At 38.5% G+C, this 14,673-nt stretch overlaps 1 protein-coding gene across 2 annotated transcripts; it reads left to right on the top strand.

The window, feature by feature from the left end:
• Positions 1-1,084: 1,084 nt before the first annotated feature.
• Positions 1,085-14,306, top strand: incenp (inner centromere protein). Of its 2 annotated transcripts, XM_042496145.2 has the most exons (21): positions 1,085-1,281; positions 2,861-3,009; positions 3,163-3,273; positions 3,377-3,993; positions 4,109-4,151; positions 4,353-4,422; positions 4,535-4,625; positions 4,855-4,891; positions 5,939-6,026; positions 6,159-6,299; positions 7,428-7,445; positions 8,601-8,710; positions 8,800-8,920; positions 9,016-9,126; positions 10,067-10,233; positions 10,342-10,462; positions 11,528-11,626; positions 11,781-11,816; positions 13,010-13,072; positions 13,185-13,335; positions 13,689-14,306. In XM_042496145.2, exons 2-21 carry the CDS (start codon positions 2,870-2,872, stop codon positions 13,862-13,864), a joined length of 2,511 nt encoding a protein of 836 aa, XP_042352079.1. In that variant the 5' UTR covers positions 1,085-1,281; positions 2,861-2,869; the 3' UTR covers positions 13,865-14,306. The 2 variants fall into 2 exon arrangements, with proteins under 2 accessions (XP_042352079.1, XP_042352081.1); XM_042496147.2 differs by lacking the exon at positions 7,428-7,445.
• Positions 14,307-14,673: the final 367 nt, after the last annotated feature.

Below are 14,673 nucleotides of genomic sequence, written 5' to 3'. Positions count from 1 at the left end.
AGAACAGTTACCAGATAATTATCAGAAAATAAGCACATAAATAAACACATTAGTAGAGGCTTTAAGAAACTTGCCTAAAAAAAAATTAAAAAAAGAATACGGAAACAAACAAGAAAATGTTAAGAAGAAAGTACTAAAAAATATGTACAAGTAAGTAATAAGTATTTTTTTGTAATTTTTGCTGGACATTTCTGGTCAAGTTGCTCTTTATTTTCCACCTCATGTTTTTCAAAATAAATCACACTAATTTTCTCAGGTTTCAGAGGTTTAAATGCTTGTGAAAGGCATCTGAATGCAGCGCAGGGAAACAGATGTTCCAGCTTTCAAAGGGTTAACTTACAGCTTTCATGCATCAAAGGGTATATTTTAAAAGTCGAACAACTAAATTAAGGTAAAGGGAGCCACATACATTTCCCCTTGTCCCTCAGGGAAGCTCAAATAAATATTTGTAGCTTTGGGGAGGGTTAAAAAAGAAAAAAAAAAGAGAAAACTAGGTTCAACCCCCCTCCTCTGTAATAATGAGCAGTCCCTTAGCATGAACACCATAGCCTTTATCATGTGACCAAACCTCCTGTAGCTTTGTTTACTGGAGGGGGCAGCAACCGTCTGCAGGAGCGGATGTGACAAAGGACAAAAACTGTCTTCACATTTACTTTTTTACTTTTACAAAAGACGCGTGTGGCTCCAAAGTAGGCCACCCGTGGTTGTCTTTGAAGTATTTCTTAAAATCCCTTCATGTCTACCTGTTTTCAGGCATAATAATTAAAAGAACAGAAAATGAAAAACCACTGCGGTACATGTGTTTGAGTGAGCTCTGGGCGGGGCGGAGCAAGTCCTACCAAAACAACAATTGGTTGATTTAAACCCGAGCAGCGCTGTAACTCCGCCCCTAACTTCCGTTGGGTTTGCTCGATTTTTATTCACATGTCGACGGTTCCACGCCCCTTCCTATAGCTCGCTATTGTTCAGACAGACGGGATCCGCCCCTGCAGCAAATCTAAAGTACAAATCGAACAACCCACCGGAAACGTCACTGAGCTTCAGCTCGGGATTGGCTGGTAAAGTTTTGAACAAGTTAAACGGTTTCAGCGGGTCGGTGGGAGGATTGCAGTTACTGTCCGGGACTTTCAGGTTGTTGATGGTCCACACATGATCTGCAAAGCAAAGTGTGAATATTTTAGCACATTTATTTTCACATCAGCATGAGACTGAGTTAGCTTTTTTTTTTGATAACCTGAACACTGCGCATCGGATTTTTTTTCAGGGACTGGGATATCAAAGGTAACGCTTCTTATTTTGACGTCAAAGACAATGTTAGCCAGCTAGGCTAACATCGTAACATTAGCCTTTTAAAACGTTGGGAGCCGTTATTAAAAACATTTTTTTTCCAGCAACAAGTTAAAGTATCTCATCGTGTCTAACTGTAACTGTTACTGCTATTAAGCCAGCACTTTACATTATTTGGCTAACGTTAGTTTATGTAGCTTTTGAGTGTTTAATGTTAGCGAATGTTAAGCTAACTTGTGACTTTGGGAACGTTAGCTAATTCTGTTCACATCATAAAACGTCTTGCTGTATGTCAGGCTATTGTTAATTTGCCCTGTTACCATAAATAAGTTGGTGTTGTTGAAGACTACTAACGTCATGTTCTTGCCGAACCTATTGTTATTAACATCTATAGTTACTTAGAGCTCATCCCATCCGTCCGCGAAAACAGAAGACATTGCGCATGCACCGATTACATTTACGAAGACAAAATGGATCTGACATTGCAAGACTGAAAAACAAAACAAAACAAAACAGTCGAAGCTACGAATAAGTAGACTGATGCAACTGATATACTGAAATTACTTGTCAGTGTGGTGTTTATTACTGTGTTTGAGACTATGATAAACTTGCTAGTGCATTATCAAAAATATTTAACCCTGCACTGACTGTGACTTGAAAAGATTGTTTAGTGAGGTTGCTTGTTTGTGTGACTGATGCTAAAAGATGGTTCACCTTGTAACACTGTTAACCTTTCAAAGAGTCGTGTGAGTGTGTGTGTGTATGTGTGTGTTCATTTTCCTACAATTAATGAAGGTATTAGATTCAAATGTATACATTGCAGCAAAAATGTAGGATCAAATTTTCATGTCACCACAAAGCACCTTAAAAAAAAAACAAGTAGTGGTTTTTTAAGGTCATTTTAGATCTTTAAATGTTAAGCTCTCTACTTCTGATTGCAACTGTTTTTACGAATTGTTTGTATTCCTTTTTATTATCATTTATTTATATACTTATTATTTTTTGTTATTCTTGCATTTCAATATTTTCATTTGCTCGACATTGTAAATGAGGGCTCACCCTCAATGATTTTTCAGTGTAAATAAATGAATGATCTATGTCATGTATAACACCAATAGAAAACCTTTGGTTTAAATGTCAATTAAAAAACATGGAACGCTTCACCATTGAAGATGACATGTTTTCTGTCAATAATAGCTGCAGTACTTGTTCCTTACCTTTCATTTTATTCACATGGTGTGGCTGACACATATACTATGGTGAGTTATGACCTAGTTCCTCTCCCTCAGGGAAAAGAGGTTATAGTCTTAATATTGCATCAGTTATTGATGCATTACAGAATGTAAAAAACTTTGGCTGGCTGAATATTTCCAGGTTACATTGTGGTGGTTTATTGAAAGCTGGTTTAAGTCGTCATGCTAGAGGGAAAATAATGACTCAAATATACACACAAAAATATAAATAACCAGTCTGGTTATGACCTTTATGGTGATGCTTGAATTAATCAGTCTTTACTTGCCATCTCAAGTCTGTTCCACCTTGTCCTGTTTTAATGGTGCAATCTTTCCCTCAGGCCGTCAACATGAACTCCGTACTATCATCAGTACGATCCCTCATGCAAATGTTTGATGGCAAAGAACAAGAATTCACGAGTGACATTGATAATGTCCACATGGTTTGGCTTGAGGAAATCCAACAAGAGGCCAACCGCATGTTCTCAAGGTAGGTTTGCAGTATTTTCATTCAAAACAAAACACTGAACAAATTTTAGGTCTGTTGTTTTAATTTGCAAGTTTCCACCCTCAGGAATCAGTTCTTCTCTAGAGCTGTCTTGAAAGTTTTTCAAGTGAAGCTGTTTTTATTTTTTTATTTTAGGGATTTCAATGCTGAACCAGAATTGATGCCAAAAACCCCATCACAGAAAAAGAACAGTCGCAGGAAGCGTGTATCCGTGGGGCATCAGGAAGAAAATCAGGCCAGACGAAGGTTTGTTGCTTTCCTTATTGTTTTAGTGAAGGCAAAAGTTTCACGTTTTAAATGTAATTTACACGTGTTCTCCCTCTGTAACTCATTTTCATTTCCTGTCCAGATTTTCCAAGGGAAGGCGCAGCAACCTTCGTGGCTCCTCTGTCAAATCACTGAACTTCATTGCTGAAGAAGGATCCATTCCTGAAGCTTCCTCCTCTGACACCAACACCACTACACAGCCTAAACGCACCACCCGCAAAAACAAACAAACAAAGCCTGAGGTGGCAGAGGAAGTGAGCCAGTCACATGGCAGCTGTAAAACTGAGGAGGTGCAGAACAAGAAGCCGGAGCTGGCAGAGGACGAGGAGATGGACCAAAGTAACAAGGTAGACAGTGGAGAAGACAAGCCGGACCCCAAATGTAGCACCGCCCAGTCTCCACCTGAGATACCTGCACCTGAGGTTGTTGTCAGCATCTCTTCGTCAGACCGCTTGTCTGCTGAGTTGGCGAAACAGCCGCAGCCGTCTCCTGGCCGTACAGCTGCAAAGATTGCCATAGCTGGCACAGCTCGAAGCTCACGGCGGAGCTCCGTACGGTGCTCCCTCAAGCTGCGTCACTCGCTGGCCGGTCTGCGGCACAGTATGACGCAGGAGTCTGTTCGCCGTGCCTCACGCCGTTCCATGCTTAAGAGGAAGGCAGCTCGCACAGGCACCTCCACATGTAGCAGCAACACCGAGGGTAAGAAATGACAGATATTTGATTGATAATTACATAAAAATGCAAAACATTAGCATTTCTTCCATACTTTGTTGTTAATATGTACGTTATAATTGGCTATTTTTTGTGATTGTAGAGGATTCTTGCGTGGACTCTGCAGAGGAAGAGGACAGAGAGCCGTGAGTAGCATTTTCTTTGCAGTGGTGATTATATCAATGTTTTATTGGAACAAAAAAAAAATCAGGTATCTGAAAAAAGAATGTAAACTATTTATAACAGTAACTGGTAAATTGCTCTTACTCACATGGGACTAGACATGAATTAAATGTTGATATGTTTTGAAGTTTTTCTTACCCATGTCAATTTCTTCACTGCTGCAGCATGTCAGAAGCTGTAAGTGGAGACTCAGAGGAGAGTGCTGCAGCTGAAGAGGGGAAGGAAACTCCAGAGGTATGAAAAAGTATCTTTGCCTGTTTAAAGTGTCAAACTGAAACTGAATTTATCCATTTATTATTGATCACTGATGTTTTTGCTTTACATTATTTGTATTGAACAAATGTAGATCCAGATTAACCAGAGCGTACACCAGTCTGTTGGACGGATCACTCGATCGGTGGCTGCAAACTCTGTGAATACTCCTAACAAAAAAACTGGTATGAGAACAATTTGTTCTTGATTAATTAGATTTTTGTTGATCGTTCTGGATATATAATATAATATAATATAATATAATATAATATAATATAATATAATATAATATAATATAATATAATATAATATAATATAATATAATATAATATAATATAATATAATATAATATAATATAATATAATATAATATAATATAATATTTGTATTTGCTAAACGCATGTTTGTGTTACAGTCGCTGAGAAGCAACAGTCATCCCAGTCAGGGCGCAGGTGAGTGCTGTGTGTGTGTGACTGTGTATGCAGTGGCATTAAAGGAGCTCCATAAAACATTCAGATCATTAATACAGCAGCAGTTTGCTCTGTGGAGCAATGGTGTCCTGAGCAAAGAATGAAGTTGTGCTCTGCGTTTATACAGCAGTGACAGCTGATAACACTGTGCAGACCTAAGGTGGCAGAATGGTGGTGTTGCGCAAGTTAAAAGGCAGAGACACACCAAACTGTCATCGGAGAATCAGCAGCGGCGAAAGCCTCTGTTGCGTCGCCTCACGTCGCCATATTTTGGCCAAAAAGTTTCATATGAACACACCAATGCGATGGCCAGCCAGCATGTATGTTGCATACCCCTCCATACCAGCATATAGTTGTCTGTATTCATCATTAAAAAAGGGAAACCAAAAGATCATCTTGGTGCTAGTTAGCCAGGTAACACATTAAAATCGCAATCTTAGTATTGAAAGAACAAATAATATTCACCGTGCAGCAGTGAATAATGACGCAAACCATCGACAAACATTTCTGCCAAAGAGCTCAATAACTGAATAAAAACAATCTAACTCATGTAACAAGTTTTTTCGACCCCACTCCCCCTGGACATAAGCCATTTGTTTACATCCCTCACCTCCGTTTCTCTTCTCTTGCACTGAGCGAAACTGCCAATAAGAGTTCATCCACTGAAGGACTCTGCCGCTGCCTTCAACATGCTGAATTAGCAGGAAGAAAGCCGACTAGCATCACTAAGGGCAGAAGATGTGAGACACACTGCAGCAACAGGGGGTCACTGGCTGTCAGCTTTGTGTGTCAAGCCCTTAATGCTCACCCTCTGGTCCCCCTACCTCTTAGCACTGTCAGCACTGTTCCCTCTGTTAGCACCGTTAGCAGCTAGCTGCTGGCTTAGTCATATCCATTTTGAGAATTGTGTGGATTCATCTCAGGCCCCGAGTCTTATGTTGCATGGGGCTTCTTTAAAGTATGCATCAACATACAACAAGTGTTAAATTTTGTGTTGTGTCTTTAAAAAACATTTTTCTCTGTCTCCAGATCACGCCAGAGTACCAAACGCAAAGCACCAGATACTGTAGAAGAAAGTCCCACAAAGAGGCACTCTCCTCCCAAGAAAAGCCAAAGTGTAAGATGAATCGAAATCTTGCTGAATGTTAAGGATGAAAAAATAAAAATTTAGGGATAGATGTACAAAATGATGAGTGGATAAAATAGTAATTTTATGGCAACTTCTCCTCTTTTGTTATAAAATACACAGGCAGTGAGACCCAACATGAGATCTTTCCTCCACACTGTACAGAGGAATCAGATGCTAATGATGACGCCAAATTCCCTTGGACGGACTGCTGTTATCAAGTCCTTTATCAAACACACCACTCCTCTGAAGACTGATCCAAAGGTAAGCTAAAACTCTAAACACAGGAACAACATTGTCATGCAGTAGCATGTCTTCACTGTGGAGCCCAACTGCAATACTAGCAGGCTGAAGTAGACATAAAAGTGACGAAAGTTCAGTGAAGAAAAGACCAGATTTTGATTGATACCAATACATTTAATTGATAAATTGGGATTTTTGAGTTGGGGCTGCTCAAGATACTTATGTATAGTCAATGTTTACATACAGTAGCGACTGTATTACATAAAGTAGACAGGGCCCACACCTAAGGGGGTTGATATCAAAATGTATTTTAGCCACTTTAAAAAGGCCTACCTAAAAAAATAAAAATTCAGTGTAAGTAGATACTTTATTTAGAGTATTTTTACTGCTTTAGCTTGCCATTACACAGTCTTTTTCCTTTTATTTGTAATTCTGTTTTAATTGGTTTATATGAACATAGAAAAATCAAAACACACAACCAAATGAACATGAAGACCTTTCAATCATGTCAAAAGGGGAAAATAAGTAAATAAATAAGTCGATTAATTAATAAAGAAATGAAATAAAAAATAAAATAGAATGAACAAATAAAAAGATGGGGGGGGGAGAAAAAGACGGGACAGTAATCAAAGAAATAAAAACAGTACACAGCCTTTTTCTTTGGCACCACATTTCTCATCTGCCGCCAGTCAGCTGTTTGGGTCAGAAAGTGCTGCTAACGGCTCTTAATGTGAGCTGACTAAAGCGTAACTTATGGTTACACTCGATACAGCGTCAAAAATCTTGAACTATCACTTTAAAATGTATCTGGATGTGTCTCGATACCAATCCAGACATCTTAACATCGAAACCTGCTGACTAAACTGGTGATATTGTAGTTAGTTGGGAATAAATTCAAATGTATCAGCATAACTCTTTATGGAAACTAAATTATGATTCCTTGAACCTGAATAGATGGAATATCTTAGAACATGTAAGACCTTGCAACAGCACAAATAAACAGAGAAAAAATGTTGCAAATTGAATTGAGATTGTGATATTAAAAATAAGTGCACATTCTTGAATTTGAAAATATCGTGGCTCACATCTTTGTCAAGCTATTAAATTACATGGTCCTCTTATTTGGATATTTTTTTCTCCCCTCCCCAGTTGGGCGATGGTATAGTGGTAAGTATAATGTGGGAGCGCTGTATGTTGTTTGTGGGCATTTTATGGTGTCTTAACACCCCACTGTGCATCTTGACTGAATGTCTCTTCTTTTACCACATACCTTAAATAAGCCCTTTAACACTTTGATAGCTGATGGTGTCTCTGATCTCACGGGTCACTCATGCTCATACTTCGCAATCTTTTAGTCTAACAATCCTTCAAACCCTCTAAAACGGCTTTGGTAACCTCACTGTTTGTAGATTTTGAAGCATAATTCACCAGAAGTAGAAATTGAAGTAAAAGTCCATCTTAACCAGAAGCCATGTCACTATCTGACTGTGTGTCAGTGGAATAATGGAGAGGATGAGGAGATCACACTGATCGGAATCAAAGTAGGAATGTACGATAATATCTGCACCTCATCGGTATCAGCAGATATTGGCTTTAAAATGAAATTTCGGAATCGGCCAGCATGCTGATCTTTGCCAATTTCACAAACCGTTATTTTTATTTTTTTAATTAACAAAATGAACATGTACAAAACATCAACTTTATTTTGCATTATGAATATTAAATACACTGACAGCATTGTATTTTATGTCTCCATCTGCTGGTGGACCATCACATATATATATATATCATATATATCATATATATGTGTGTGTGTATATGTATAGGTATCAGTCATTGGCCAAATTAGTCATTATATATTTGTATAGCGGATATCAGCAAAAAATCCAATATTGTGCATCCCTAAATTAAAATCTCATTAAAATCTCCTTTTTGGCGTCTGGGTTGATTTTTGCAATTAATTTCCTCTTTTAATCAGATGGCATGAGCTACACTTGTTGGTGAACATTTGTAATGTGCAGGTCAACCGTTTCTGTACTTCGTGTCTGTTGTCAGGTAAACTGTTGTTGCATTAGATACCACAGAGATGACATAATGAAGTTGGGTGACAGCTTGTTTAGAGAGACACAAGATCTATAACTCTTTAAGACCATTAAAAACACAAAGTCTGTCAGGGTGGATCTTTGCTTCATCCATCACCTTCACTGTTTCCACATGAATGAACTCCACCTGTGTGTTTGATTTTTTTTTTTACATTTGCCAATTACAGTATGTTAGAATTGGCTGATTTCTGATAACAAAACCTTGTTTTCTCTTTTTCAGACAAAAGAGCGTCACAAACTGGAGGCGCTTAAGAAGAAGCAGGAACAAGAGGAGGAGAGAATGAAGAAAATGGAGGAGGAGAAGAAAAGGAAACAGGACGAACTTAAACGGTTAATACTCAGCCCCTTTACTCTGGTGGGACCATTTTGTTATTTGCTCTTCCTTGTTTTTAAAAAAAAACTTCTTTTTTTTCTTCTAGGAAGAGGGATGAGAGGTTGAGACGGGTGTTTGAGGCCAAAGTTAAAGAGGAGCAGAGGGAGGAGGAAAAGAAAAAGAAGATTGAGCAAAAAATGGCTCAGATTGACGAGAAAAATGACAAGGTACGCACAAATTTGGGAACTCTGAATCTCATTGTTCACCTAAAAACAGACTGAACATATTTGTTTAATCTTTGGGATTGTGTCTCTTCATGCAGCGTCTGGCAGAGGAGAAGGCCAAGAAGAAGGTGGCCCTCAAACGTCAAGAGGAGCTGGAGCTGAAGAAGAAGCTGGAAGAAGAGGTTAAAAGGAAGAAGATTCAGCAAGCAGTGAGATGTTCTTTCATTTGTTTGTTTCTGAAGCTGTGCTTTTTTTGGCACTGCGGATCAATTTTGTCACTGCAATGAATAGTTCTGCTGATTACAAACTGCATGTAACGTGGAGCAAAATGCCAACACTAAAGCCCGGCATACACTTGGATTTTGGGTTGATTCAGACGAAAGATGAACATCGTGAAAGAAACATGGTGATATCGTTGGCCGGGCTGTGGTGAGAGGATGGCCGTTGTCACGGTCTTGCAGTCAAAGACAGCCTGGGCTAAAATTCTGACAGTGTCAGAAATTTGAGATGACCATCTCACTGTGTGACTCCTGTTACGACCTGCGCCTACTAACCAACCGATAGAAATACAGCATGAAATGATGCACTGATCAGTGCTACACTGCTAAATGCCAGTAGATGCTAATACTTTGAGCTGTCAGTGCAAAATTAGCACGCCAAGTTGGCCTCTTTTTTCCCGGACACGACTGTGTCCACGTTCTTGTCCTCCTCCTCTTCTTCTTCAGACTTTTTTCCACACACATAAATGCCACTAGAGTGAGGGCTTGATTTTGTGTTTGTTTTCATTTTTCTGTTACAACTACAGTGGCATAGATGGATGACGCATGCTGATTACATTTGTTTTTGCATATTGACATCAATGGATGGACTTTGTAGTCTGCAATTCAGTTGGTGTTGTCATTGTACAGTCTGCATACATTCATTTTGATGTCTCAGTCTGTTGGAGGCTTAACTAGCCAAACCATATATCCTCAAAAATATAATTACTTTTTTTTTTTAGGGTTTTCCTCTGTTCAATCCAAAAAAACAAATTTCTCATCTCTTGTCATGTAGCAGGATGGTTTTTCTTTCAGTAATTACATTTTCGTAACCATTAGATGTTGCTGTCAGACTTGCCTTAAGTTGTGTGTGTTTATTTTAAAACTCAAGGAGGAAGAAAAACGGCAGCAGGAGTTACTGGCCAAGAAGAAGGCCGAGGAGGAGGAACAGCGAGCTCGTAAGCTGGCTGAAGCTCGCCGAGCACTGGAGCTGAAGAGAGAGCAGGAGCGTGAGAGGGAGCGAGAGCTGGAGAGAGAACGACTAGCTGCTGCTGAAAGGTTTTCTGTCGCCTTTAATACTCCTAACAACACTTGATACAGGTGCATTAAACTGAAAAGTTGCACTGTTGAAAATGGTAAGAAAAAGTTGGGTTTTTTTTTTTTCAGAGAACGAGTAGAAAAAGAAAAAGCTCTCGCTCTGCAAAGAGAGCTGGAGAGAGCAGCGATAGAGAAAGAGAGGAGAGAACTGGAGGAGAAGAGAAGGCTGCTTGAGGAAAAAAGAAAACTGGTAAGAAATGGAAATTTTAAAAAAGTTATTATTTGACACGTGTCTTAGCAGGGATTGTTTTAGCAGTCCACACCAGACAAAAAACAAGTTTAAACACTGGCTGGTTTCAACATTAACACTATGTAGTATTCACACATCAGGAAAGCAGTCACTTAAATCAATAACATTGTTGGCAGGTACCAATAGAAGAAAGCATGGCATTTATTTAAAGGGATACCTTACCCTAAATGAATTTGACTTTGATTAAACATGCACATTCTACCTCTCCACTTATTATATGAATGTTTAGTAAATGTATTCCTAGCAAACAAATTCATGAAACATTTTGACTCCAGTGAGCTGTTTGATTAGACTCATCTTTTACTGTCGGCCAGAAGGCAACGAGAGTAATACAAGGTAGATGGAGTTGGGGCGGAAGTTTTAAAAAGCACAAAAGTGTCAAATTAATCTATAATCTATAGAAGAGGCATTGGGAATGCTGAAATTGAAATTGAAATTGCAAATTGCATGTCTTATATGCTGTGGGCAGTAATGTTTTCAATCATTTTTGTATCTGATTATGGGTTTGGGTGATGTTAAACACTTAAAACCTAAAAGTGGGTTTGTGTGAGCAGGAGGCTGTTGAGTCCTTTTTTTGTGGAGTTTGAGTCAACAGCCATCACTGTCACTCATGCTGGTACAAAAGCCAGGAAACACAATGACACATAAATGGGCAAAAAACTAAAAATCTTCATTTAACATGAAAAATTTGCAACAATAAATCACATTAAACTAGTTAATCTTATTATGGTATGTCAAAGGTCTTCAAAACATAATCTTGTGAATCCTGCAGAGACCCTGTTTATGACCACAAGTTTTTGTTGAGTATCTAAGTTTCGGGAAATTAATTTCTTGTTAAGTCAATTTCATGAGGATTTCCACTGTTTTATCATGTCCATATTCACCTCCATGAAACAGCTCTTTGTATGAATAGTCCCCTGATATTTTAAGGTTATTTCTATACCCAGGGTTTGTTATTTTGGCTGCTCAGCTGTCTGGTTGCTCATGTGATTTTTCTTCCACCAGCAGGAGCAGCAGAGATTAGCCGCAGAGGAGAAAGCTGCTAAAGAGAGAGTAGCTGCTGCTGCTGCTGCCGCTGCTGCTAAAAAGGCTGCTGAAGCAAAGGTAAACCAGCAGGGGGGGGGGTTACGCTTAAGTTTAGGTACACATGCACACTAGAACAGAAGCAAAAGTTTGATGTTAATGCTCACATCGATTATATCTCTAGTTTGTATTTTGGACCCTGATGTACTCTTTTGTTTTCTCCCCTGTAATAAAGGCTGCTGCTTGTCTGAATGTGACTGTGGACATAGAGGTAAGAATTTAAACATAGCTGCTCTGAAAATCACTTTTTACTTTCTGTAAATTATTCATCGGAGGAACGTGTTGACATTTTGGAATTAAATCTTATAAATGTTCCCCATCTGTGCTTGTAAGGCAGGTAATGGGTTAGAGTTTGGTTTGTAGAGATTGAATCGGGCAATGTCTGTGTTATTCAGTAACCATGTTAATGCACATGAATCATTTACCTGGATGTTTAAAGCTCTCTGTGTGGGTTTTTGTCTCCTCTGGTTTTTCTCCACTGATGTTGCCGTTAAGTTATTTTTAAATAAGAGCTGTCAGCGCTAACACGTTTATCATGGTGCGCTTAAGGTCCGTATATAATGCTTTTTTTTAAAAAACTTTTTTTTATCACGTTATTCACCTGCCAACACTCCTGATTTTAAGAGTCTATACCAGGCTGAGATTTAAAGCAAGGTATCATCAGCTGCTAGGAGACCTAATGAATCCAGTGGTACCAGTTATGTCATGTTAGCTTCTCAGGAAGGGGCTATATAATGCTATAATATAATACTATAATATATAATATAATGGAAAAAGCGCCATTGCATGGCCACTTTATAGGGGTACCGTGACCTCTGACCTCAAGATATCCATGATACCCATGAATCTCCCCTTTACAGAGATGCCCACTTTATGTTAGTCCTATGCAGTTTTTTAACTGTCATTTGATTCCTTATCAAGACAATCTGGTAAAAATTGCTTTACCTTGTCAATATGGACTTCATAACTGTTTTAATGCAAAATACAATAAGTCACGTTTGTTTTTTGTTTTTTATAAATGTACTGTTTGACATCCCTACTTTACATTCAGTGTTACACACTAAAATGCATTGTGTACATCCTTGAAGTCTAACAAATATGAAGAGTGGACTTTTTCCACATAAAACATTTGCAAAGCTGATTGCTTAAAAAACAATTTAAAGTATTAAAGAATTTCACACGCTTGCAGTCGTGTGTCCCGTCTTTGTTGGCACGTGGCTTCATATCCCAGTGTGTTACCGCACCCTGTTGATTAGTGAATTAGCGTGACTGAAGTGCACACATGCATCTGCGTTCTTGTGCACATGATAAACAAAGCTCGTAGAAACAGAGCTCCATCGTGTTACTAGAGGTCTAAAACTCCACAGAAGACACATTTACCACTTTTCTTCTTGATCTTTGCAGCGCTCTGTAATGAGCACGCCTGTTGGAAAAGGTGCTGGCCTCAATGTGACCGTGGATGTCGAGGTAAATTTAAGTTCCTTTTCTTGTTTTATGCACACATATTGAGTCATATTTTATTTTAAAACAGAAATTGTCAGGAGAGCGTAGCCTCATAATGTTTTGTCTTCCTCTGCAGCAATCACCACAGTCATACTCCATCACTCCAAAGGGCGGCAACAAACCTATTATGTCCAAAAGCGCGGAAGACTATGGTATGGACCAAAACAGTGATGACTCTACTGATGACGAGTCTGCCCCAAGGAAACCTATTCCATCCTGGGCAGAAGGTAGGCCTGATTTAGTTTATCTGTCATTTTTAATGATGGTGTTCAGTTGTTTCAGTATACCTGAACAGCTATAGTGTTGTTCATACTAAATCTAATATACAGGGTTAAAACTGACTATTTGCAACTTGTTAGCTAATCACAGCTAAGCGAGTCTGGACTGATACAGGAGCAAAACAGAATGTTGATCTTAGATGGTCAGGGTGGTCTCACCAGGCTTAATGAGTCTTACATAACTGGTAGCTTGTTAGAGAGCCTGTTTGTGGTTTTCCCAGCATCACAATGCTGATTTCACTCTGAATGTTGTATGGTCTTAAATGAACACATTGTATTGAAATGTTCCCCTCCCCTCCCAGGTCACAATCTGCAGCAGATAATAATGAAGCAGTACTTCAACCCTCCTGATTTAGACTCTTTCTTCGGAACAATCGAGCCACCAAAACTGGAAAACATCTTTTACAAGAGCAAGCCGCGCTACTTCAAACGCACCAGCTCAGCTGTATGGCACTCTCCTCCAATTGGAAACAAGTAAAGTCTGTACACTCATACAGATACACATTGCTGTTTAAAGTTTAATCTTTATTTTAAAGTGTTTCCAATAAAGTACATGTTTTTTTTTCTGGATATTTTTATGTGTTAAAGGGTTTTTAGTCGTCAGCGTTTTAGGAATATTCTTGTTAGTATGTGAAATATCCTGGTGATACATAAGTGAAATTGATGCTTCACGCTTGGACTTGAAAACGGGTGTGTATTATAACCCAGTGGGATGTTAGAGAGTTTTTACAAATAAGTAAAAACTTTCATTTGTATTATGTGTGTACCAACTGTAAATTATAGTAGAATTCTTACGTTTTTCATGAATATATTCAGGTGCATTAAAATGGCTGGGAAAAAAACCCTGTGTAGGTTTCAGATTTTGATTAGATTTGATGATATGTAATGCCGTAGTTAAAATAAATACGTATGCAGGCTAGCATTTCTTTGGATTTAAAGGCCCTGTGCACTTAAAGTTTTCAGTTATTTTAGCTGATAGGACCTTTGCTCAGGTCACTGGACCCCATATACTAACAATACTGACAATAGTGTAATTTGCCCCATCAGAATTGTGATTCTTTACAGTTGCTCCAGTGTAAAGCAGAGAGAATTATAAGAAAGTGAAGATAACAGTATGAAAATAAGAAGTATGTAAATATAAAGTACAGCAGATTAAATAAAAATGTGTACTATGCCACAATGTTCCACACTAGTATGTATTAGGAATATAAAAATGTATAATGTGCTATTGGCTTTAGTGTATAAATACACAGCAATATCAATGCAATATATACAATAGAAATAAAA

This window comes from Plectropomus leopardus, chromosome 7 (assembly GCF_026936395.1).
Source record: "Plectropomus leopardus strain MGB_pleo_1.0 chromosome 7, ASM2693639v1, whole genome shotgun sequence".
Lineage (NCBI taxonomy): Eukaryota > Metazoa > Chordata > Actinopteri > Perciformes > Serranidae > Plectropomus > Plectropomus leopardus.
Note: the sequence above shows the minus strand (reverse complement) of the source record. Positions and strands in the feature narration are given on the sequence as shown.